Raw genomic sequence first — 24,802 nt, 5'->3', positions numbered from 1 at the left:
GAGTGTCGCTTCGCGTTGTCGAGTATCGCTTCGCGTTGTCGAGTGTCGCTTCGCATTGTCGACTGTCGCTTCGCAATGTTGAGCGTCGCGGTGTAAAAATCATAAAAATAACGCGACATTTACTCGACATTTTAAAAATGTCGCTTCGCGATGTCGAGTGTCACTTCGCATTGTCGAGCGTCGTATCGCATTTGTCGCGTTGTCGTTTCGCATTGTCGAGTGTCGTGGTATGCACTTCTACCAACCTCGACACTCGACAATGCGAAGTGACAATGCGACAACGCGAAGTGACATCGCGACAACGCGAAGTGACATCGCGACAACGCGAAGCGACGCTCGACAATGCGAAGCGACACTCGACAACGCGAAGCGACATTTCTTAAATGTCGCCCTTTTTTTACCGCGACATTTCTAGGCGACAGTGCGACATATCGTTTGACACTGTCGAGCGTCGCTTCGCATTGTCGCATATCGCTTCGCGTTGTCGAGCGTCGCTTCGCATTGTCGCGATGTCCTTTCGCATTTGTGTGTCTACCCCTTAGCGGACGGCGACTTCTAATGGCCGAAAGGGCACCCGTAAAAAGGTATCGAGCAATTGGATGTAGCTTTTAAAAGGGATTTGCTCTCTTTTTAACAAAAGGGGGGGAGTTTTAAAATTCTACAGGAGGGACTTCTGGGCTTTTCAAAAAAATTCAGGGCTCCCCCTAAATCAAAAATTAGGAACATTGCTTTGCTAAATTTTTTTATAAAGCTAGACAATTCAAAGTTTATGATTTTAAAATTTTAAAACAAATAATTAAACAAAAAAATTTTTAGTCCCTTCAAAAAAAATTAAAGAAAATTTTCCCGGGGCCGGGCAGTAAAAGCGGGAAATTTGAATTTTTTAACCCCAAAAATGCCTTTTCGACGAACAAAATCCCCATAAATGTTAGTTGAGTTGGACATACCCCCCCCCCCCCTTTTTTAAAAAAAAAACAAAAAACGGTATAGCATATATATTTGTGCTTTATGCTCCATGTATGGGGAGCGTGGCCCAAGGTTTAAAGGGTTTGCTTTAACCCCCGAATAAATTTTCGACCATCGGTCACGACCCTTTTCTCCATAAGAAAAGGGTTGGAGTATGGTTGTTCCAGGAAACGGACTCGAAATGTTAATAAAGTTGCAAAAACTTTTTCGCAAGACTTAAATAAAAATGTTTAAACCATCGTATGAACCGTCATAAGTTTTTCAGAAAAAAAATTTAAAGAAATAAAACATTTTAAAACTGTTTTTAAAGTTTCCAGCTACAAGATAATATTTGTATATTAATAATTTATTTTATAGAAATCGTTTATTTTGCTTTGGCTGGGGGAAAATTTTTTGGGGGGAGTTTTACTATGTTTTTAAAAGAAAAAGATTTTGAAAATTTTAGCTTGTTTTCTTAAATCTGCGAACAGATCTAGTATGCAAATTTTGTCAATAGGTTATCACATTTTGAGGGAGGTAATATCGGGAGTGGTCGTGTGGAAGTATTTCTACGAGGCAAATATGGCGCAATTTGTGATAACGGTTGGGATTTACGGAACGCTGATGTCGTCTGCAAGCAGATTGGATTTCTACGGTATGCTCTATGATTAAAACTATATTGTGGAACTTCATGGTTTGACATTAAACAGAATGATAGGTCTTGGGTATTTCTATTTAAAACTTATTTAGAAATAATTAAAATACATTGTATTTTACAATAAATCATTTTCTATAAGTCAAAATTAAAATTGTTGGTTTGACATATTGTGCCAGAATGATAAAAAGTTATTGTCTTACATCATTGGTTTTTGTGTTGCCTACAACAGAATAGCGGCGACATAATAGGGATCACTTCTCCGTCGTTTGTCTGTCCGTCCCTGTGTCTGGACTCCCAAAAAAACATCTGGTGCAATTTCATTCAAACAATCAGGAATAATCAGTAACAGTGCATATCGTCAGTATTTTCTAGTTCAATGGTTTTGTCAGAGTTATGGCCCTTTAATTATTTTCAATTTTCAAAATTTTATTTTAAAAAACAACTTTTCTTATACACCTAATGCAATTTGAGTGAAACTTTACAGGATTGATCATGTACTTGCCCAAATTAACTTGGTTTTCCGGATGAATGTTTTTTTGCTGAGTTATCTCCCATCAGTAAAAAACAAATGCTTTTAATTATAAATGATTTTTTGCGTCTCTTGCTACACAGTAGTTGAGCCATACTACAAAGCAGCAGTGACAATCACATCTCATTTGCTTTCATCAGGCGACACATGTGATCACTGATCGCACTGTAACTCCTTAGAATAATGCAATATGCAATCTCCTTGTCACCTCAGTAAGAAAAACATTATCCTAACTTTTCAGTGGATTCAAGAATCATGGCAGAAGAGACGGGAGTAATGCACCAACATAACTCGTCCATTCTTAACTTTAATTTACATTAGTGTCCAACTTTATTTGTCATCCAATGAAAACGCTGTATTTCTTAAAAATTCTGTGCGTTAATTTTCATAAAAGAACAAAAGCCGATACTACATCGAATACCGTTCAAAGTCGCCTTCTATTTTTCATAGTTCTTTATAGAACCGCATAGTGATGTAATAAAGTGAATGATAATGAGGCCAAATAAAGCTTGACACTAAGTATGTTAGTATTCATCCTTGCTGTTCTACAGAAATAAGAAACATTCTCCTGTCACTATCGAAGTTTCTAATTTCTGTAGAACACTAACATATACTTAGAATAAAATTAATATTTTAAAATTAAGTCAAAATTTTTCTTGCATAATTTCCACAGAGGAGCAATTAGAGCAACAACAGGTGGTAAACTTGGCAAGGCGAGTAAATACGTCATGGACGAGGTCGAATGTGACGCACGTGCGCAGAACGTCATTGAATGTAACTGGGAAAGACCAGAGGAATGTGGTACAGAAAAAGCTGCCGGTGTAGAATGTGAGCTTAATGATGGTATGAGAAACACTGATTGTAATAAAATAATGTAGCAGAAATTAGTCATCATATCTTGATGCATTGTGTGTAATTGAAAGGTTGGAAATTTTATTTAGTACGAGTACGAGTATCTAATCGTGAAAAACTTAACATAAGTGAAATCCATATATGCAATATACTCTTAATGTTCAGATATTAACAAACCCAGTTTCTATGGGAGGTTTTGAACAAACATAATATATGCCATTGTCCTATTTCAGATTATCAAATGTACTAGTAATTATATTAAAATAATGGAACGGTTAGAATGTGATTTTAATTATTGCAATGGAAATGGAAAGGATTCTTTTAAATTTTCTTTCTTACATCTTCTTTCTGCCATATAAATCTTATATCGTACTGTACGTAGCTTAAGGTTTTCGGCGTTTTTATACTGTGACAGGACGTCTACTTCTACTTCGTTTAATTAATGCCGCATCAGACGAAAGAAAAAAAATGGTTAAAATATAGGCATATGTAAAGTTTTGGAAATCAGAACTAATTGTTCTGTTTCAGGTTGTCCAGATGGATGGGTAACCGGTCCTACAGGATGTTATCAGATTTTACCTAACACTGTTACCAGACGAGAGTTCGCTGTCAAAAAATGCGCGGCACGTGGAGGACATCTGATAAATATAGAAACGGCGAGCGAAAATCACTTCATCTCACATGCTTTCTGGAACGAATCTTCAGGTAGGCCTCTAAAATGCTTCGCTCAGTTGATCTAAAAAAAAAATGACAATAATTCATGTCCTCGAAATAGTTCATGAAAGCAAAAAGTCCAACAGCGCATGTACTACAAAACGATTCAAGGGCTTGTTTTCTTCTATTATCCTATAGGTCCGATACTTACCGGCGGGATCAAGGTTGGCGGCAAGTGGCTGTGGGAGAAGGTATCAACAGAAAATAATGATAAAGGCACCAAAATGACCAGACAGGTTCCAATAGAAGAATTCAGTTGGTTTCCCGGTATGAATTAATCTTTGTCTTACACTCGAATGACAATAATAATAGTGATCCCTTTTTTAAAGAAAAAGTCTGTGTATGTGAGTACGATACTAATTTTCTTTTATAATATTAGTTTTAAAAATTTCTGTTAAGGGTTCTATGACCTCGTGTATAGGATTGTATAAAAACGCACGTTATTCTCGGATAATCTTCACGTTATCAAATGGAAGCAGACGTTCCCACATTCCATTTCATAACTTCCATGATTATCAGTCTGTTGATAGACACATTTTCGTTACATATTATGTTGAATGAAACATAAAGTAACTGATAGTTAGCCCATCTGTACCCTTTGATTAGAGTCCAAAATTCCACATCAAGTCAAAATTTTACTCTCATTAGCTTCATTTTTAAAGTCCAAAAATCCATATCAAATCACTATTGTAATCCGTCTAGCCTCGTTTTCATTTTCTGAGTCAAAAATTAATCTAATCCTTACTTAATTGTACTAGAAGTTACAAAGCTCTGCCACATTTCTATTGGATTCATACACAGCTGCAAAATCTTTATTGACCTGAGCTAGTACCTCGTGCAATAAAGATTTAAAAGCTTTGTACTCGTCCAATAGAATTTAATATTGTACTCCACAATGTATAACAACCTCATTCTTTCAGGCTGGCTACCAGGGAGATACCAAGCAGAACCTACCGGCAAAAAGAAGGAACGCTGTCTGTATCTTTCGAATACATTTAAACATCCAAACGGAAGTGACGTCAGTGTAGGTTATCACTTTTGGCTAAACGACCGATGTTCAAGCACTAAGAAGCGTCTTAGTTCAGGGTTTCGATACATCTGTGAAAGGGCACCGGAATGGACGGATGTTGGTATGTATTTGAAAGTAGCACTGACAGTATTAATATATATACACTATGATAGAGATAGATCTCAATTAGAATAAACAAAGTTGAGGACATAGTTGGAATATATTAACCTGAGACAAAAAAATCAGTAAAAATTAAAAAAGCAAATGGATCTTATGAATCCAATTTTTATAGCTCCTTGTTATTTTAATAATTAATTAAAAAATATGTGGTTTTTTTTATAAATATTGTAGCTCCACTGAGGTCAAAAAGCCTGGAAACATAAAATTTGAAATTCTTACATGAATATAGTAGGGCACTTAAAATGAACAATTATGCAAAGGATAATAAATAATTAAATTGACGGTCGATAGAAGGGGTAATTTTTAGCATGAGTTGAGTGAAAAGCGTTGCAACGCTTTTTATTTTTGTGTCATTTTCACAATAAAAATGATAATTCCGGGAAAACAGAATGGCCCGGGTATTTGCAAAGTTAGTGGTTCAGGCCTTCCTCAAATTGTTGAATTTCTTTTCTAGTCACGTTAGTCATAAAACCTCCGTAGAGTTCCTTTAAGTCTTCAAGAAAGATATAGGCCTGGTACTATTTTAATTTGTTATTTTTTTCTGAACTAGGCTGCTACAGTGGTATTGGCATAAACTACCGAGGTTCGGCGTCGTTCACTAAAAAAGGTACTCCGTGCATGAAATGGACCGACGCTACTGATATAAACCCTGAGACATACCCTGGAAAGGTATACATTTTTTGTTGTTTTTATGAAGGATAGACGCTTATCAAACATTTTGACGTTTGTAATTTTGTAATAGCCATCTAGATATTTCTATCGTTTTAACATATCATGTTATAATTGCAATAAGTAATTTATCATTATGACTTGATATCTATTGACAGTACTTAAAGAATGAGCGACTCGTATGCATATTGCATATGCTTGGATATGTGTTTGTCGGTGTTTTAATTGTAAACTTCTGATGATGATTTATTAGAGAAAAATGATAATGATCCAAACATCCAAATAAATAATTTTATGTATGTAGAATCTATATTCATCTAAAATTAAGAATTCAAAATGCAAATGGACGACAATGACAATTTCTGTATGAAATTCTTTTAATATTGTTATCAACGGTCAGAAATTAGTACTCGTTTTCTTCTTTAAAGTAAGGGAAACATGCGTTTTATAATGTTTTAATAAAACATTTGACATGCTTATCACGTGAAGAAAGTAGCAATGAATGTGAAAATATTTGTCATAAAGTATCAAAACGTAAACAAAGTAGTATTTGAACTTTCAAACGAAATACTAAATAATGATATTCCTGAATGAAAAAAGACGCAATTGTATTTATATGATTTTCCTTAGGGTTTAGGAGACCACAATCACTGTCGTAATCCAGACAGCGACGAGTCACCATGGTGTTGGATATCTGAAGGAAATTTTGAATTTTGTAACATCCCGAAATGTCCAGCCGAAGATGGTCCTGAGATAATTGAAACTAAACCTGGCACGGACTTTCAGAATGCAATTAGAAACACCGTCCAGACACAATCTTCCCGAAGTATCGTGTCAGAATCAAGGGATGAAGAAGAACTGGATACTAGTGGCATAGCGGAAGGTGAAATAGGTGTAAACAGTGAAGCTGAAGGTAGTAACACGAGAGAAATCGGAACGGATGACGATATAAAAACTAAAAACGGAGAAGAAAATGAAATAGAAAATAAAAGTTACATTTTGACAGACCATGATATAGAAACAGATGCTGTTGACAAAGATCAAGAAACTGACACCACTGCAGGAACTAGTAATGAGCAACGAACCGAAAAAGATGATAAGGAAGAAAAACATAAAGTAGATAATGGAGATTATGAAACGATTAAACATGTCGAAAGTGAACATAGTAACGATAGAACGGACGGTCATGTCAAAACTGACAATGCCGATTCTGAGACAGATGACAAGAAAACTGTTCAATCCAACGACGACAAGGAAAACGAAAGAGATGATGATGGAGGAACGGAAACAAGTGACCATTCTGAAACTGAAAACAATAACAATATAGAAAACGAAAACAAAATGATTCTTCTTTCTGAAATAGGAGAGAATAGAAAAACTGAAACAAGTAACAATTCAAACTCGGAGACAGGGAACAGGGGCACGGATAATTATAGGAAGTCTGAAATAGGGACAACTAGCAGACCTATGGGCTACAATGGAGAAAGGGAATCGGACAAAGACACAAACACTGTCACAGGCAGCAATTTAACAACTGAAACTGTCCACACCTTAGAACCAGAAAGACGTAATGACTTAGAAACTAGGAAAGAAAATGATTTAGGCATTGAAAAAGACACTGATTTAGAAATTGAAGGAAACAAATATATTGAAACTGAAAAAGACAAACAGCCAGATACAGAAAAAGTTCATGACTTAGAAACAGATAAAGGCAATGACTTAGAAACAGAAAAGGGCAATGACTTGGAGATTGAATCAGAAAACAACACAGTTACTGTTACGAGCGACGAATCTGATGCAGATAATGGAGTCGATAGCAATGTAATTGATATCAACAATGGAATTGAACCTGAAGCGGCAGATGAATTCGAAACAAATACAAACGGAGTACAAGGTAAAATTATTCACAAAATTGTCATTTTTAGCAGTATAAATATACCGATAACTGACTTTATATAGATTATCAACTATTAATAGTACATGCATTATATGGTATTGATATCAGATGGGAATTATTCAATTTTCACTGAATCCTTGCAAAAATATTAAACCTACATTCATACATGTTTACACTTACAAAGGTAGTTTATGATTTGTTAATTGAAGAATGCTTCGAACAGCAAATATGCGAAAGGCCACGAAGTCCAGTATCCTTTTCTTATAGTCCAGATGAGTTCGAATAAGACAGATTTCACTGTATATACAGTAGTCTTTATTTCTAAGAATTTGCTGTCGTTATGTTATATTTCTTGCCAAACGCAATGATGAATGGTGTTTTTATATTGTATACAATCAGAATTTTCTGTTTTGTAGGATCAGATACAACATGCCATACTGATGAATTCCGTTGCCAAGACCGGTATGTCATACAAATTATGGTTTGTTTTATGTCTATGATAATTTTTGAGAGATAAAAAATAGTTGAAATCATTTGTATTTTAATTATAACTATTATAAAGCTTTTTTACACTTTTTATTTCAAGAAAAAAATATCGACGGCTTTACATGATTACAAATTATTTAAAGGGATACGCTTTATATTACAGCTGCATTCCGGTTCACTGGCGATGTGACATGGAACCAGACTGTAAAGATGGTGAAGACGAGGGTCCGGACTGTGGTATTTCATGTTTCTTAGATTTTAATTATTATGAATATAAAAGAAGGCTTTTCAGAAAAGAAAGCATTATGATATTTATTATGAATTTAATACAGCTTTTTATAAGAAAAAAATCCAACAAATGTATTGATTTAATTAATTTACAGTTACAAATAACAGGATTTTATATTACATTAAAATTAAGTTTTACTATTCATGACTATCTGTTATTATCAAATACATTGTAATTTTAGATTACCAGTTACCATTATTTAAGTTGACGAATGGACTAACTGTTCGTAGCTATCAAATTGAGACATATGCAGGAGCAACAAATGAGACTGTAAGTGTTCTTGTTCCACACACGAAATTAACATTTCTTAAAGGCACATTATGCCTCAGAAATCCATCTTTTTATAATTCTTTAGAAATCTCAAACATGTAGCAAAATGCAAACAAAGTAGTATTTTGACTTCCATGCAAAATACTTATTCACTATACATGTAGATACAATGTATACAAACTTCAAACAGAGCAAAAGAAGCAAACTTGAGTTCATATATGTGGCAAATGAGAATATTTTTGAAAACCGTAACACATTTTCAAAAATCGAAGTTTTTGAGAAATAAAAATCAAAACAATTCTGAGGCAAAATGGGCCTTTAAATGAACTTGTCCAGCTGTTACTTATGGAACTGTACATTATTAATTTTGAAGATATCAAGAAGAAGTTTAAAGTCCGCCAACAGTATAGAAGCTGGTCAGACTCCACAGATGTGCCGGCTGACCTGGTTTTATACTGGTGACAATGACTAATGACTTCTGGTGACAGCAGGTTAAGAATTTATTTGTAGGGAAGAGGTGACATATTGGTTTAGATGTTTACCTCTCAACAAAGGAACACTGGGATCGTGGGTTTAAATTCAATTCGGGTTACGATTATGTTTTTGAACTGACTATAGTCCAAGAGGTGGAATCCAAAGGGATTGGTCTACAAGTAACTTCTAAGAAATTGCTTAACGAACTACTAGAAAGGACTGCTTTTAAGAAAATATGAATGCTAGAGGCATTTTATAGTACAAGTTATATCTTGAGTGTTTTAACCTAATATGGGTATGCTGAAGACGATGAGGGTGGATACCAAGAAAATAAAATTGACATTTAAAAGGTTAATTTAAAATGGCCGCTTAAAAATACTAAAATAGGTCATTAAAACTATGATACAATATGATGCAATTAATTATTCTTGTCAAAATCAAATGATTATTCAATATGATCAGATTTTAATGAGATTGGCCACCAAATATAGCGATTATAAGCCTAATGGCTCAATAAACAGTTTGAAAAAAAAATCACTTTTAATGTTTTGTTTACTTGACTTATATTGAACAATAAACTTAGTTTATAAATATTACCAAAGAATAAATATTTCGTTATAACAAATTAATTTTTCGTACTAACGAAATAATATTTCGTAATAACGAATCAATATTTCGTAATTAATATTTTATATTTCGTTAAAAAGAAATAATATTTCTAATTGGGAATTATTATCTCGTAAAAACGAATTCAATTCCGGGAGAAAGTGTGGAAAATGTCACTTCAGGTGTTCCGTAATTTTCAACATTATTTGTAGCTATGATTTTTTTAAGTTGTTCATTTTGTTTTCATATATTTTGCACTTTTTATTGTATTTATGGTTTAAAATGAGTATTTAAAAATTATTTTGAAATGTCAAAAAGTGTCATGTCAATGCCATAAACACAACACAAACTGAGACAAAAAGTGTTTTAAAATATATACTGCGTCCCCACAAAAAAAAACAACAACAAAAAACAACAGGTCTTAAAAAATGGCAACAGTAGGAATCGAACCATAGACCTCTCACACATCAGTCAATCACTTAACCGGCTGTGCTACTGCGGAAGTAACGATGACGTTTACATTTTTAGCAGATATGGCTTTTACTAACATTAGTTTCATAGGTTTTTTTAGTGGATTACTGATTTATCCGTGAAAATTATATTTGATAATTTCACAGTGAAAATTATCAAAATATAATTTCACACTTTTCAATGACTAAGATTTTCCCCATGTGGTACCTCAATTTTATTTTTGCTGACAATTCTGACAATGTCAGGCTGTTTCGAGAAAAGCAAAGCTGAAATTGATAAATAACTTTAATGTCAAAAGCAATAAAAAGAAGAAAACTTACTTCTATTCATCTAAATTACCAATCAGGTAATATCGTCTCTTAATTTTTTTGTTTCATTTGACTGTACAGTCTGAAAAATACATTCCTTCCACATGCAAAACTGCTCTTGATGACATTTGGGCATATTTAAGTTTACCATCTTGTTTAAAAATATGTGACTATTTATTTTGAAATTTAAAGTTAAAAACAACAACAACAATAACAACACCATATTTTCATCGAGTCATAAAATGTCTGAAACCAGGGGATTGCTACGTCTGTTTGCTATACCATGGCAGCTCTCGAAAAAAAAATTTGAAAAAATTCTACAAGAAGATTATCACATCATTCCGGGTACCCTCCAATAAATTTCCAGGATATCTTAAAGTAACAGCAAAGTTATCTATAAAAATATTATTTGGTATAAATCGAGTAATATTTTCTTTGACCATATACAAAAGTCACGTGGGTTGGCTACATAGTAGAGGTGTTAAAATATAATTGTAATACACCCTTTGTTAGCCATTGAAATATTATTTTATGTATAAAGGATTTTCAAAAATGGTTATTATTCAGAGCGGGCGCTATGGTGCAGTGGTAACACTGTCTGCCTACAAATCAAGGCGTCGTGAGTTCGATCCCCCGCTACTCCATTGAACGAATATATGACTACAAGACTGACAAAACCAGGACATCGACACAGAATGACAGCAACGATAGAAACAAGAGAAGACCTTAACGGAACAGGAAACAAGTACCGAAAGTACAAGACCGAAGACGACGACCGATAATAGAAGGAAGAACGGAGACAAGAACTGGCAACAAGGGAACAGCGACGAGGACCGATAACAGAAGAACGGAGACAGTGACCAATAACAGAAGAACTGACAACAAGCGAACAGAGCCGAGGACCGATAACAAAAGAACAGGACAGGGACCGATAACAGAAGAACTAACAACAAGCAAACAGAGACGTCGATAACAGAAGAACTGACAACTAGACAACAGAGACGAGGATTGATAACAAAAAAAAGAGACGAAGACCAATAACAGAATACTATAGACGAGGACTGATGACAGAAAAATGAAGACGGGGATCGATAACAGAGACGGGAACCGATGACAGAAGAATTGAGAACAAGAAAACGGAGACCAGGACTGGTTACAGAAGAAAAGAGACGAGAACCGATGACGGAAGAACGGAGAAGAACGAAGACGAGAACCGAAAACAGAACAGGACAGGGACCGATAACAGAAGAACTGACAACAAGACACCGGCGACGAGGATTTATAACAGAAAAACAGACTAGAACCGATAACAGAATAATATAGACGAAGACTGATGACAGAAGAATGAAGACGGGGATCGATAACAGAGACCGGGAATAATTGACAACAAGAAAACGGAGACCAGGACTGAAGAATAGCAACGAGAACGGATGACAGAAGAACGGAAAAAAACGAAGAGGAGAACCGATTACAGAAAAACAGAGACGAGAACCGATAACACAACATCTAACAACAAAAGAACTGAGACCAGGACCGATTACAGAATAATGAAGATCACGACCATGCAATATATAACAGAAGAACTGACAGCAGAGAAATGCGACGAGAACCGATAACAGAAGAACGAAGACGACGACTGATAACAGAAAAACGAACACCAAAACCGAAGAGTACTCAGAAAAAGGGGCCTTTAATTAATGTATATTTTGCATGCACACGATTTAACCCCCTAACACATATTTACGCTGTGAAATATAAGTAGGCATCTGAGTGCCAGATAAAATCTAGCAGATAGGACAGGAAAGAGTGTAGTGTTCGCTGCGTAAACCCTAAATATGTTTAAATGCCTTAACATTTTCAGTACTATATTACTATAAAAAAAATATCTGCCATCTTGGATTTTCGGCCATATTGGATTGTTTTTTTTTTTGTTTGTTTTTTTTAATTCTGTTTTGATGTCTAATTTGTTTTTACCTAAACATGCTTTGTGACAAATTTCAGGCTTTTCCTTTCCTTAAAAGTTTTATTTGATATATCATCCATTTATGATAAAGAAATTTGGCGGCCATTTTAGTGGTCATTTTAAATGGCCATTTCAATGGTCAAGATCAAGTTTTTCAATTTGGTATCCACCTTTATCGGATTCAGCATACCTTAAATAGGTAAAATACACCAAGATACCACTTGTACTACAAAATGCCTCTAGCATCTTATAGAAAGCCAAATTCTCAAAATCAGTCCTGAATATACCTTTAATATATAGGTTCAAGCTTTATCTAAGCTTCATTAACGACCTTCAGTATGTAGGTTTAAGCTTAACCTAAGCTTCATAAACGACTTTCAGAATGTAGGTTAAGCTTTACCTAAGCTTCACAAACCACCTTCAGAATGTAGGTTTAAGTTGGACCTAAGTTTTATAAATAACCTTCAGTATGTAGGTTTATTGAAGTCAAACTTTGTAACCAAGATTCCTCATGCGACATATGTTATATTATTGCTTACGCTTTTTTAGTGTGCCAGGTATTGCTTGAATTCGAAACGGTTTGTTTGTCGATCGTTCTCGTTTAGTGCTCGAACCCGGGAGTGTTTATTATCCCATCACACAAGCGAAACTGAAGGATTTAAGGAATCGAGGAGAGAAAACTTATATGAACTTCTTTCCCAACTTAGTAAGTGATTTTCTATTTACTTTAGATCTAATAGGTGAATTTTCACAGTATATAAAAAAATTAAAAGAATGTTCCTATACCGAAATTATACTCTAAAATGTATCATTAAGTGTAAACGCGTTTTTTCAATATAATATAGAGTATCTTATTCCAAAAATTATTATCAAAATTTCACGAAGCTCTTCATTTTGCACGTGTAATCGATGTTTGGAAATTAAAAACTTGATTATATTTATTGAATCCATGACGAAATGAATGTCACCTTTGAGTACTCAGATAGTTAGATAATGAAACACATACAAATATTCATAGATATTACACCTATATTTGTAAATAAAATAAACTATTTTACCGTATTTCAGATGACTGTGAAGGGCTGTTCCGCTGTCAGAATGGCCGCTGTTTGGCTAATGATAAAGTATGTGACGGTACGGATGATTGTGACGACTTTTCCGACGAGGCGGACTGTGGTAAATGAACCTCCACTATTTATAAGTGCTGCAGATGATAGCCATAGTCCTGTTATATCATCGTCGGATACCCTCGGTTAGTTAAAACATATAACATAACATGTATTTAGGGTTAACCGTGGGTATCCGTCGATGATGTTATATATGCCTGAGCCGCGACTGACAATATGGGTCCTAAATAATGTTATGAGAGAATATCGTATTTTGTAATATACAATTGGTATTGAATAATTTTACTTTGTCCTGAATTATTGTACATGTTTGACATTTTTATAATAAAAGAAACTACAAAAAGAAAACTGACAATAATTGCTTTACGCTGCTGTATCTGTTCCACTTGAGGCCATTTTTATCACAAAAGCAACTTTGATATGAATATTCATGATATTGCGTCTCCACCGAGAGAAATTTTATATGAATATTGGTCTCCACCGCGAGAACTTTTATTTGTGTCAAATAATCATAATTTATCCTTTGTAGGTAGAGATGAACCTGTTGCTGTAAGATTAAAAGGTGGTACCAAACTTGCTGGACGGGTCGAAGTTTTATACAAGGGAGAATGGGGTACCATATGTGACGATAATTGGGATGAAAATGATGCAACTGTCGTCTGTCATATGTTGGGATTCAACGGGTAAATATCGTCTGTTTTAGATTAATATATTTCTCATCAGTTCTTGACATCAGATATGCACTATTTAAATATTGTTTGGTGCTACATTGTTACTAAAATTAAATTTTATCTTTAAAATAACTAGTACATCATTTTAACGAAGTTCCGAATAATTTTATAGCATTTGTTTCAGACCTTCGGAAGCTCTTGCTAGATCTTACTACGGCAGTGGTGAGGGTAACATTTTACTGGACGAGGTAGCATGTACAGGAAATGAAACATCAATAGAACAATGTGAGCACACTGGCTGGAAGAAACATGACTGCTACATCTGGGAAATAGCGTCTGCCAAATGCTCCGAAAAGAAAGGTAAGCCTTTAACATTAACAGGAGTCGTTGTTTCGATGTTTCACAATATCCGTGAAACTGATGTCCAAATTCCTGTTTCTAGAGGCCGTTCTGTCACATCAAAATACTATAGAGATGACTGTTAAGAAATAACACTTCAATAAAGTTCGTCCTTCGACTGGTATGGATGCCTAGATATATACTTTCTGCATGACAGTCATATTGCAGAGAATATTGACTTACCCTCGTACTTGAACAACTCGTGAATCGAAACATTGTATTATAACGTAATTGTTTATTTAGAGACAGAGATTCATGTATGAAAATGTTTGATTTTAAGTTATTTATATCTTCGTACATATATTATACATATTTTAAATGAATGAAAATAATTTAACTTACACATGTGACAAAATATCCAATATCAATTAAGTATTGTATAGACGTTTGTTATTCCTATTATTGAACAGATTCTACATGTGATGCTGACAAAGAATTTTTTTGTAAAGCCGACTCGAGCTGCATATCTCTGAACAAAGTTTGTGATGGAACATGCAATTGCACGGACTGTGCAGACGAAAAAACATGTAGTAAGTTAACTTGGGAAATTGATAATGCCAATTCTTTAGAAATGTCAAACATGTGTTAAATAATGCTTAAATAATTGATTTGGAGCATGTTAACTGTTTAACAGCTGAAGAAAGTAGCGCTGAATGTGCGGTAAATTCGAAAAGGTAGCAAATTGTAACCAAAGTAGTATTTTGACTACCATACAAAATACTCAATTCACTATAATTATAAGCAAAAGAAGCAGTAGAAGGTAGTTCATCTATAAGGCAAATTAGTATACTTGTTTTTCAGAAACTGCAAGAAGATATCAAAAATAGAAAGTTTTTGAGAAATGAAAATGCATTTCTGAGCCATAGTGAGACTTTAAAGATTTTTGAAAAATTAAAAAGTCCTTTTCTACATTCCGTGATTATTGTCGACGAAAAGTGGATGTTGCATGATAGATACTTCAACGAAACAAACATTGAGAAGAAAATGGTTTCAAAACGTTAAATAAAATAATTCGAACTGAAGTTTAATATTCGGCCGATTTTGGATTAATCTGATTAACATAAATTTACATTAACACAGTTTTATTTTGTCATCAGTCTTTTCTAGGGTTACAAACTTTTTAAATGAATTAATTGTTTCAAAAGTAAGAAAGAAAGGCAAAAGAAATTGAGACAGCTTTTCAAGAAAAAGTGATTATATTATATTTTTAGATTCTATAATTAAGCTAATTGGGGGTATTATATTTTTTAGATTCTATAATTGAGCTAATTGGGGGTGAATCCCCAGCAGAGGGGCGAGTTGAGTTAATTCTCAACGGTATAAGAGGTACCATCTGTGATGATTATTTTGAAGATGAAGATGCAAATGTCGTCTGCAATATGCTTGGATATAGGTCAGTATTAGGTCATTTGTATTTTTAACTGACTCGTACTTTCAGTATCATATTATCCTTTAAATAAGGATATTTACTGATGCCTATGTCACTGTTGCTGTAGCGGTGCAAGTCAACACGGTCCCAAGTAAACCCGGCCCCAAGTAAATCCTGTCCCATGTCGATCTGGCTCCAAATTAGTCAATCCGGCCCCAAATCAATATGAAGTGATCTGTACTTTAGGCTGATTTTATGTCGTGTTTCGGTATGTTTACCAAGTTACACTGGCGTATTCAAGTTCATGTATACTTCATTAATATGCGAATATGTGGAGATTCATATCAAGTGACTACATTAAATATCATATAATATCATTGGACACTGGACATATAATCTACCGAGAATTCCAGAATTTGGTATTTTCGGATCGTGAGCGTTATTAACGGACCAAACTTGTCATATACTAGAGATTTAACGAAATTAAATCAGAGACTTTTATTACAGCTCCGTGGTTTATTCTTAAAGAATTAATAATTATTTTCTTAAAGCAGTCTTAAATTTGGTACTGATCTTAACTATCCGAGAAGTGTAACTTTTTAGATCATTTTTAAGGTGTCGGTATATGTTTCAGCAAGATCCTTTATGTTATTTTAGTAACTTCAATTTGTAATTCATGACCAATGAAAATATGTTTATATTCAAATCTTCCCCTTAAATTTTACAGGAAGTCAAGCCGTTTTAGACGGACCTCGTCCGAAAAAAAAAGCGTGTTGTCAAGCAATTACAATCCCCAACCGAAAAAGGCCTTGTCGAACTAAATAGAACCAGAAATAAGTTAGCTGAAACCAATAGCTTCTGGTTAATGATACATGACGGCTTGAGACAAGTCATTTTAATCCAGTTTCTATTCTGAAAATAAAAACTTTCTTGGCCGATATTATGTGAAAATAATATTCATATACATTTTGTATATGGAATTTGCTAAACGGCACAATGTTAAATTAACATTTCAGCCTGGGAACTCCAGTTAAAGATTCTATATTTGGAGCTGGCAATGGGACTATTTGGATGGATGATGTTAAATGTATTGGAAATGAGACTGACATTATAACATGTCCGCACTATGGACCACGTGATCAAAACTGTGGACATGATGAAGATGTGGGTGTTATTTGCGCAACCATTGATGATGGTAACATAAAAAATACATCTTAATATGTAACAGATCAGTAAAAGAAAATGCATATATATGATAATAATTCTTTATAATTATATTGTTCTTGTGATACCATTATAAATCTTTATTATGATTATAAGCTTGATGTCATAATAATTTGAAAAAAGTGTTATATCCTACTTATCAATATTTGATCAAGATATACTTACATATATTAAAGTGATAACTGTGGAACTTGAAGATGGTACCGATCATAGTGGTCGAGTGATACTGACAAGGCACAACGAGAAGGGAACCATTTGTGATGATAGCTGGGACGATGAAGATGCTACCGTTATTTGTAGAATGCTTGGATTTCGGTAAAGAAAATATCTACTGAAAATTTCACTATTCTCTTAAACATTTGCTGATTGTCGTTAATAGAAATTAAAATAATTGCAAAGATTAGGTTACAATAATCGTTTATGGTAACGGCACCGTTTTACAGGGCGTTAATAAAATGCCAACAGTTATCACTTCAGAAATATTTAATTAAACATTCCAGGAACGTATCGGATTCATGCATATTTAGACGTGTATCAATATATTTGTTTTGTGGTTTTTTTAAGGGACGGAAAGGCATTGACAGGAGATTATTTTGGTCCTGGAGATGCTAATATGGCAATATTTTTAGACGACGTCCAGTGTAAGGGAGACGAGCTATCCATAGAACTTTGTGGACACTCGGATTGGCTTGTACATAATTGTGAGCATAAAGAAGACGCTGCAGTGACATGTAGACAAGCAGATGACACGGCGGAAGTGACCACCTCCACCACTACTCCTCCTTCTACTACTATAGGTGTCACACAATCACCTTCACCGTCTCCTGAGAATTCCGGTTTGTTTTAGACTTATATAACTATTTCAACTAATGCTTTATAGTGTTCCGTTTTTGCTTTTGTTCGTTTGTTGCAATTTGAAATACATTGTAGCTGCAGCTAAACTTTACCTTTCTAAGGTATTAGCACTGACCGTTATAACTAAATGTCCTAAAACATTAGAAATAAAACGTACAGATTGAAAATACCAATAAAAAAGTGACAAGGAACGACGACCTTATGCTGAATCTCTTGAGGGCATCAGGTATTGATAAATACTTCAATAAAGTAAGATGTACTAAATTAATCAATAGTTTGAATTTACGATTCTGGACGTATTAATTCATTTGGTAGATTGTCTTAGCCCTGGTGCTCCATACACTGGCAAGAAAGCCGTAACAGAACTTGGTTTTGAGTGTCAATCTTGGCATTTGAACTCGCCACACAAGCACAAACATCATGATGACTCCGCGTTTCCTGACGGGTCTGTGATGGCAGCAAAGAACTACTGTAGATCTCCAGATGGAGACAGTGTACCTTGGTGTTACACAACACACCCAGATGAACGATGGCAATATTGCAAAGTTCCTAAATGTAAAGGTAAGCTTAGAGCATTTTAAAGGTACATGTATATAGGTAAAATTGAAAATAAATTGTTAGAACCATACCGAGTTTGGTAATTCGTCTATTGCTCCAAAGGAAACAGGGATTTGTTACTACCGACTACTTGACAACCAGAAATAAATGTACCTCAGAATAAAGGGTTCTATTCTGAAGCTGTTGCTTATTAATTATATAATCCAGATAAATTTGTATCATAAATAATCAAATGAATGACATCTTTTGAAGAAATGAAAACGACGCAAGGACTTTTCAATGAGTTAACTATGAAGTTTGGTGTAACCAATATGCATTATACCACGACCACGTAAAATTATTTTGCCTGAAATCAGACATCCCCCCCCCCCCAAAAAAAAAAAAAACAACAAACAAACAACAAAATACAAACAAAAAACAGTTACAATCGTTTTTTCAGTAATTTCAGTACAATTTTGTTCTGTGATCTTAAAAAAAAACAAGTACATATAGCTGAATTTAAAATTTTTATCAACTTTCAGTGAACTGCTTCTCAGTTGCGTCAAAGTATACTGGGCACACATTAAAAACTACTTCCGGTCACACGTGTCAAAGATGGTCCTTGGATATCCCTCATCAGCATAAATATCATACTGACGATCAGTTCGCGGATGGAAGTGTGGATGCGGCAGCTAACTATTGCAGGGCACCAGATGGTGACGTAACACCCTGGTGTTACACAACTGATGTTAATGAAAGATGGGAGTACTGTAACATCTCAAAATGTGCTGGTTTGTGATGATTTTTGTCTTGTTTTTTTTTTTAATAGACTGACATCTACTAAGATAAAATTGTAGACATTTTAGATTAAGATTTTCTTTATACATGTTGTAAAGACTTTAGGGAGGATGTTTCTTGTTGAATGGTGGCCGCAAGTTGCATCTCGGTGCTTGTCAAGCAGGATATAAGATTCACATGATCACTGCTTCTAAAAATGAATCATGATTTAGCAGGCGTTACGTCACATTTTGTGAATAAACTTAAAAAATAGTGCTTACTTTTGCCGTTTATTGTCTCGTTTTGATAAAGTCTTTTACTCACCATAAGTTGCATATACATGTATAGTTTGTATTTAGAATAACCATCCGTCTTTATAAAAAAAAATCATGTATTGCACAGATTTGAGTCTTTGCTTTTGTATTTAAGGAGGCTTTAGTTTTAACCAGAGTTGTGGTCTTCGTCCTCTTGAAAACGACCGAGACCGTAGAGATGTTACGGAACCAGATGAATCTTACGGCTTAGACTATTTGCCATACCGAAAGATGGGTAGGATTTACGGCGGGACAAAGGCTTCTTACGGGATGTATCCATGGCAAGCGGGAATACGGCGACGGTTGTCTGGTTTCTTAGGCTATCATTTACACCACTGTGGTGGCACTATAATTGGAGAATATTGGATTCTTAGTGCTGCACATTGTTTCAGGTAGGGTTTTCCTCTTATTTTCCATGTTGTTTGCTCAGCAATTTTGGTTTTAATAGCGTCATTTGACTTTAAATGTAAGCATTGTTATGATAACTAGTCATTATGATTATACACAATTACTCTAAACGTTCATTTAATTAATGACAGGGATTCGAGTAAAGGTCAGATTATTATACGTACTGGGGACCTAGATTCCGGACATTTAGATACATATGAACAAGAGTTTGATGTGGAAACCATTATCCGGCATGAAAGATACAACTGTAAGTGCTAGTTCTTAATACTTTTCATATGTTGTAAATATTTACACATACATTAACAAAATCATTTTGACATCTAGTTGACATGCTTTTGTATTACAAATTACCAATGCCTGTCGCATGCATGCAACGTCAATATAATATACAATTCAGACAAAAGTATAAAAATCAATATAGTTTAACATTTATTGCAATACAATTAAACAAAACAAATTTAACAAACATATACTGCACACAATCATATTGTTTTTTTTTAAACAATCTAATTATAACTTCTAAAGAAGTTTAATTTAATCGTAAGCAAATCATGTATAACTATATTTCTTACGTAAATTAACCATGGACCAATTTGAAAGATTACATTCTAAAATGTTTGTATTTTTAACAATTGAAGAGGCTTACTTTAAGCATCCTTTCAGCCCATTTAGGTTTGGAACAATACATTTCCTCTTACATAAATAAATAAATATATATATATCTTTTGACTTCCAGGCAAAGTATGTAATAAGCTTTTAAAATCTTTCTTATGATTTTCCAAAATAAAAGTTTTTGCCATCCATCTCAAAGTTTACATAGAATGTTCATTGATATCTTCTATAAAGGACTTCACTTTTTCACATTCCCAAATCAAGCAGTGATCTTAACCATACGGCCACGGACGCCCGTCATAATTATATATAATATGTAATGACATATATATGATGTGTTACAGCACAAGACTATGATTATGATATAGCATTAGTTAAAATACGACCTATTCATGGAAGAGGTATAGTTTTCAACGACTATGTACAGCCAGCCTGTCTCCCAAATGTAACAACGGAGTACAAGCCGGGGTATAAATGCCTGATTTCTGGCTGGGGCGAACATGAAGATGGTGAGTTGAATAAACCATGTTTTTCTTTATGAGCGTAATTTAACAATTTGAAAATTCACAGTATTTATAGTAAAGAAAAATTGCTACTGTTAATACAGGTCAGCTCCTAATTAACGTAACGTATGCAAGAAATAACTTAAGTAGATCTGAACTTGAGTCAGATTGATGCTAAACATTTGTAGAAATATATGTTACTGTTGTCTTCAGTACTTTTACTTTTATTTTCGGCGGAAATTGTTTGATCCAGTTTTGTTTGATATGCCTTATGATAATTATGTAACAAATATTTTAGAAACGATATTAGTCTGCATTTTATTCACAATTCAAAATATTTTTGCCACAAATAATTGATCATTAACAACAACATAATGTTTTTTGAACCAAAGTAAAGTATGTTATACATACATGTATACTGCCCTTTTCTCACCGAATGTATATTTCAAATTAAGTAAATTCGGGACCCTGAGAAATGTCCGGTTAATTTTACTGAGGAGTTCGGTTTACCGGTTTTGCGGGTTTCTACTGTATTTCTGAGGTGTATTTTTTTGTCCCCCGCCTTTTCGAAGAAAATCCGTCACACTTTCGTGTCTGGTCCATAACTTTGTCATTTATCAAAGGAATCTGAAATAACTTGGAACAAATGTTTGTTATAATAAGACTATGTGTCATGCGCAACAACCAGACCCCTACCTCCAGGGTCAAGGTCACACTTGCTCATTCAAGGTCAACATTGTCTATGTGAGGGTATATGTCGTGTCCGGTCCATAACTTTCTTACCTTTGAAGGGATTTTGTAAATACTTGCCACAATTGTTCACAATACTGATGTGTCATCCGCAACAAACGGTCACCTACCTCCAAGGTAAATGTCACACTTGGAGGTCAAAGATTAACATAGTCTGTTACAGGGTATATTTTGTGTCCGGTCCATAACCTTTTCATAGATCAAAGGATTTTGTAAATATTTGCCACAAATAGTCACTATAATAAGACAATGTGTCATGCGCAACACCTGCATCCCCACTTCCAAGTTCAAGGTCACACTTAGAGGTCAAAGATTAACATAGTCTGTTTTAGGGTATATTTTGTGTCCGATCTCAAACTTCTTCGGGATTTTGAAATAACAAGGCACAAATAGTCACATAATAAGATGATATGTACAACATCTGCACCCCTACCTCCAAGGTCAAGGTCACACTTAGAGGTCAAAGGTTAACAGAGTCTGTTATATGGTATAGTTTGTGTCCCGTCCATAACTTCTTCAAAGATCAAGGGATTTTGAAAATACTTGGCACAAATAGTCACAATGATAAGATGATATGTCATGCATAACACATGTGTCCCTACCTCCAAGGTCAAGGTCACATGTAGAGGTCAAAGATAAACATAGTCTGTTATATGGTATATTTTGTGTACAGTCCATAACTTTTATAGATCAAGGGATTTTAAAAATACTTGGCACAAATAATCACAGTAAGGAGACGATGTCAGGCGCAAAACATGGGTACCTACCTCCAGGGTCACACTTAGAGGTCAAAGATTAACATAGTCTGTTCTAGGGTATATATTGTGTCCGATCCATAACTTCTTCATTGTTCAAGGGATTTCGAAAATACTTGGCACAAATAGTTACAATTATAAGACGATATGTCATGCATAACACCTGCACCCCTACCTCCAAGGTCAATGTCACACTTAGAGGTCAAAGGTTAACATAGTCTATAATAGGGTATATTTTGTGTCCCGTCCATAACTTCTTCATAGTTCAAGGGATTTTGAAAATACTTGGCACAAATAATTACAATAATAAGACGATATGTCATGCATAACACCTGCACCTCTACCTCCAAGGTCAATGTCACACTTAGAGCCAAAGCTTTACATGATAGATTTTTAAATTTCGTGTTTCATTTTATTTCGTTAATAACTTTATTGTTGCATTTGCAGATATAGCATTGATCATAATCTTAGACTGAAAGTCCTGAGATCCATACCTCAATATTTTGAAATATCACAATTTTATGCTTCATATAAAACTTCCCCGAGGCGGGGGACTTTGGTTACTTTGTTACAAATTCTTGTTTTTTTAAGTTAATTTTAATAGTTATGTCAATTTATGTGAGCAGTTAATGTGAGAGTTGTTTGTTACAGATGAACGGAGTGTATATATGAAAGCTGCACGTGTTCCTTTGGTGGATCGGTGGACGTGTAACAAACTTTATAAACAAACAATTACATCCAATATGGCCTGTGCCGGATTTCTTGCTGGCGGTGTTGACACGTGCGCCGGTGATTCTGGCGGCCCGCTTGTGTGTAAAATTAACAGTGAGTATTCATATATATTTGTCATAGTAACTTTTACAAATTTAAAGCAATAAGTAAATACAAGTTGAAATTGGTTTAAAATTAAATAATTATGTTGATTATTTCATATTTGTATTAAGGGCTTGACAGTTATATTTGTAGATGTTTTATTACAAAATGCGTTTAATTAGTTAGTTGTTTTTATTACAAAATGCGTTTTATTAGTCAGTTGTTTTGATTACAAGATGCATTTAATGTTTTTGATAAAGTTTACTTTTATTTTAGATAAATACACTGTTATGGGAGTAGTTTCGTTCGGCGAAGGGTGTGCTGTACCAAATGCACCAGGGGTGTATGCCCGAGTAGCTGCATTCGTTCCATGGATTAAAGAAAAACTCGCGTCAAATAGTTAATTTATTAGTAATTTAGTATCAAAGGATGTATATATTAATGCGTATTTAAAGTGTAAAACACCGGCATATAATTGATGTATTTACAAAGTTTCACGAAGAACATGTAGTGAATGAAGAATACCACCAGTTTTATTCAGATTATTACCTTGATTATTTCAAGATTGCCGCCATTTTGGCTGGTATCATTCCCTGGATCCGCCAGTTTGGGTGGTATTATAATATTATTACATACTCTTCAAACACACGTAGTTGTTTCCCTTTATACCGTTTTGAAAGACCTGTTACTGATCATTAACTAATGGCATTTTTCGATGGTGAAAGCGAACATGTCATTGTTTGTAAGTTGGATATTTGATGATTGACAAATCCATACAGTTTAAGCATTTCTGTGGTATAAAAATTAGACTTGTTGGAACAAACAAATGTTTCCAATAGTTCATTGTCTCATTTAACTGTGTTAAAGCAAAGCGAACTGACATTTAGTTCAACTATCCGTTGTATGTTGTATTATTTTGTCTTGTATGGTAAAACGGTCCAAGTTTTTACATAGTCTGCTTGACATTAATGCATGGTTTACATCATTGAAACAGGTAATACTATACATTATTGTGTTCATGCTATACTTTTTTTTTGGTTCTGTTTTCTTTTTCAGTGTTTATCCGTTTTCACTAGTAATTTACTTGGCTTACGTTATCTTTTAACAAAACATTTTTTTTTACTTAAAAAAACCACACAGAATAAAGTTTATAGATCTCATTTTTGTATTCTTTGTACGTTTTATAACACATAATCTTGTTATTTTCTGAGTTTAATGTTTTGATAACAGGATAATTCGTTACAGACTCCTGTGATTTAATGAATGATTTCATGTTTTGATAACAGGATAATTCGTTACAGAATCCTGTGATTTAATGAATGATTTCATGTTTTGATAACAGTATCATTCGTTACAGACTCCTGTGAT

The 24,802-nt window shown here is 34.2% G+C and overlaps 1 protein-coding gene across 1 annotated transcript; it reads left to right on the top strand.

Moving 5' to 3' along the window:
- The first annotated feature begins 1,465 nt into the window (after positions 1 to 1,465).
- On the top strand, positions 1,466 to 24,594 carry LOC132747112 (uncharacterized). The gene is made up of 26 exons (XM_060736427.1): positions 1,466 to 1,600; positions 2,806 to 2,975; positions 3,513 to 3,689; positions 3,837 to 3,965; positions 4,619 to 4,828; positions 5,438 to 5,556; positions 6,187 to 7,450; positions 7,870 to 7,915; positions 8,103 to 8,176; positions 8,410 to 8,498; positions 12,870 to 13,026; positions 13,389 to 13,496; positions 13,977 to 14,130; positions 14,303 to 14,478; positions 14,928 to 15,047; positions 15,769 to 15,910; positions 16,903 to 17,081; positions 17,287 to 17,425; positions 17,675 to 17,946; positions 18,281 to 18,526; positions 19,045 to 19,293; positions 19,709 to 19,985; positions 20,133 to 20,248; positions 20,958 to 21,122; positions 23,273 to 23,446; positions 23,711 to 24,594. Exons 2-26 carry the CDS (start codon positions 2,861 to 2,863, stop codon positions 23,836 to 23,838), a joined length of 5,025 nt encoding a protein of 1,674 aa, XP_060592410.1. The 5' UTR covers positions 1,466 to 1,600; positions 2,806 to 2,860; the 3' UTR covers positions 23,839 to 24,594.
- Positions 24,595 to 24,802: the final 208 nt, after the last annotated feature.

The sequence above is a fragment of the Ruditapes philippinarum genome, unplaced genomic scaffold (genome assembly GCF_026571515.1).
Source record: "Ruditapes philippinarum isolate M1 unplaced genomic scaffold, ASM2657151v2 ctg1391_1_1_1_1, whole genome shotgun sequence".
NCBI lineage: Eukaryota > Metazoa > Mollusca > Bivalvia > Venerida > Veneridae > Ruditapes > Ruditapes philippinarum.
The sequence above is the reverse complement of the archived record's forward strand: the minus strand, read 5'-3'. Positions and strand labels throughout refer to the sequence as shown.

Bases quoted from the DNA above. Each gene is read 5' to 3' on its own strand.
- LOC132747112 (XM_060736427.1), top strand. From the start codon at position 2,861: ATGGACGAGGTCGAATGTGACGCACGTGCGCAGAACGTCATTGAATGT. The intron at 2,976-3,512 runs GTATGAGAAACA...GTTCTGTTTCAG, and splicing joins AGAATGTGAGCTTAATGATG to GTTGTCCAGATGGATGGGTA. The intron at 3,690-3,836 runs GTAGGCCTCTAA...ATTATCCTATAG, and splicing joins TTTCTGGAACGAATCTTCAG to GTCCGATACTTACCGGCGGG.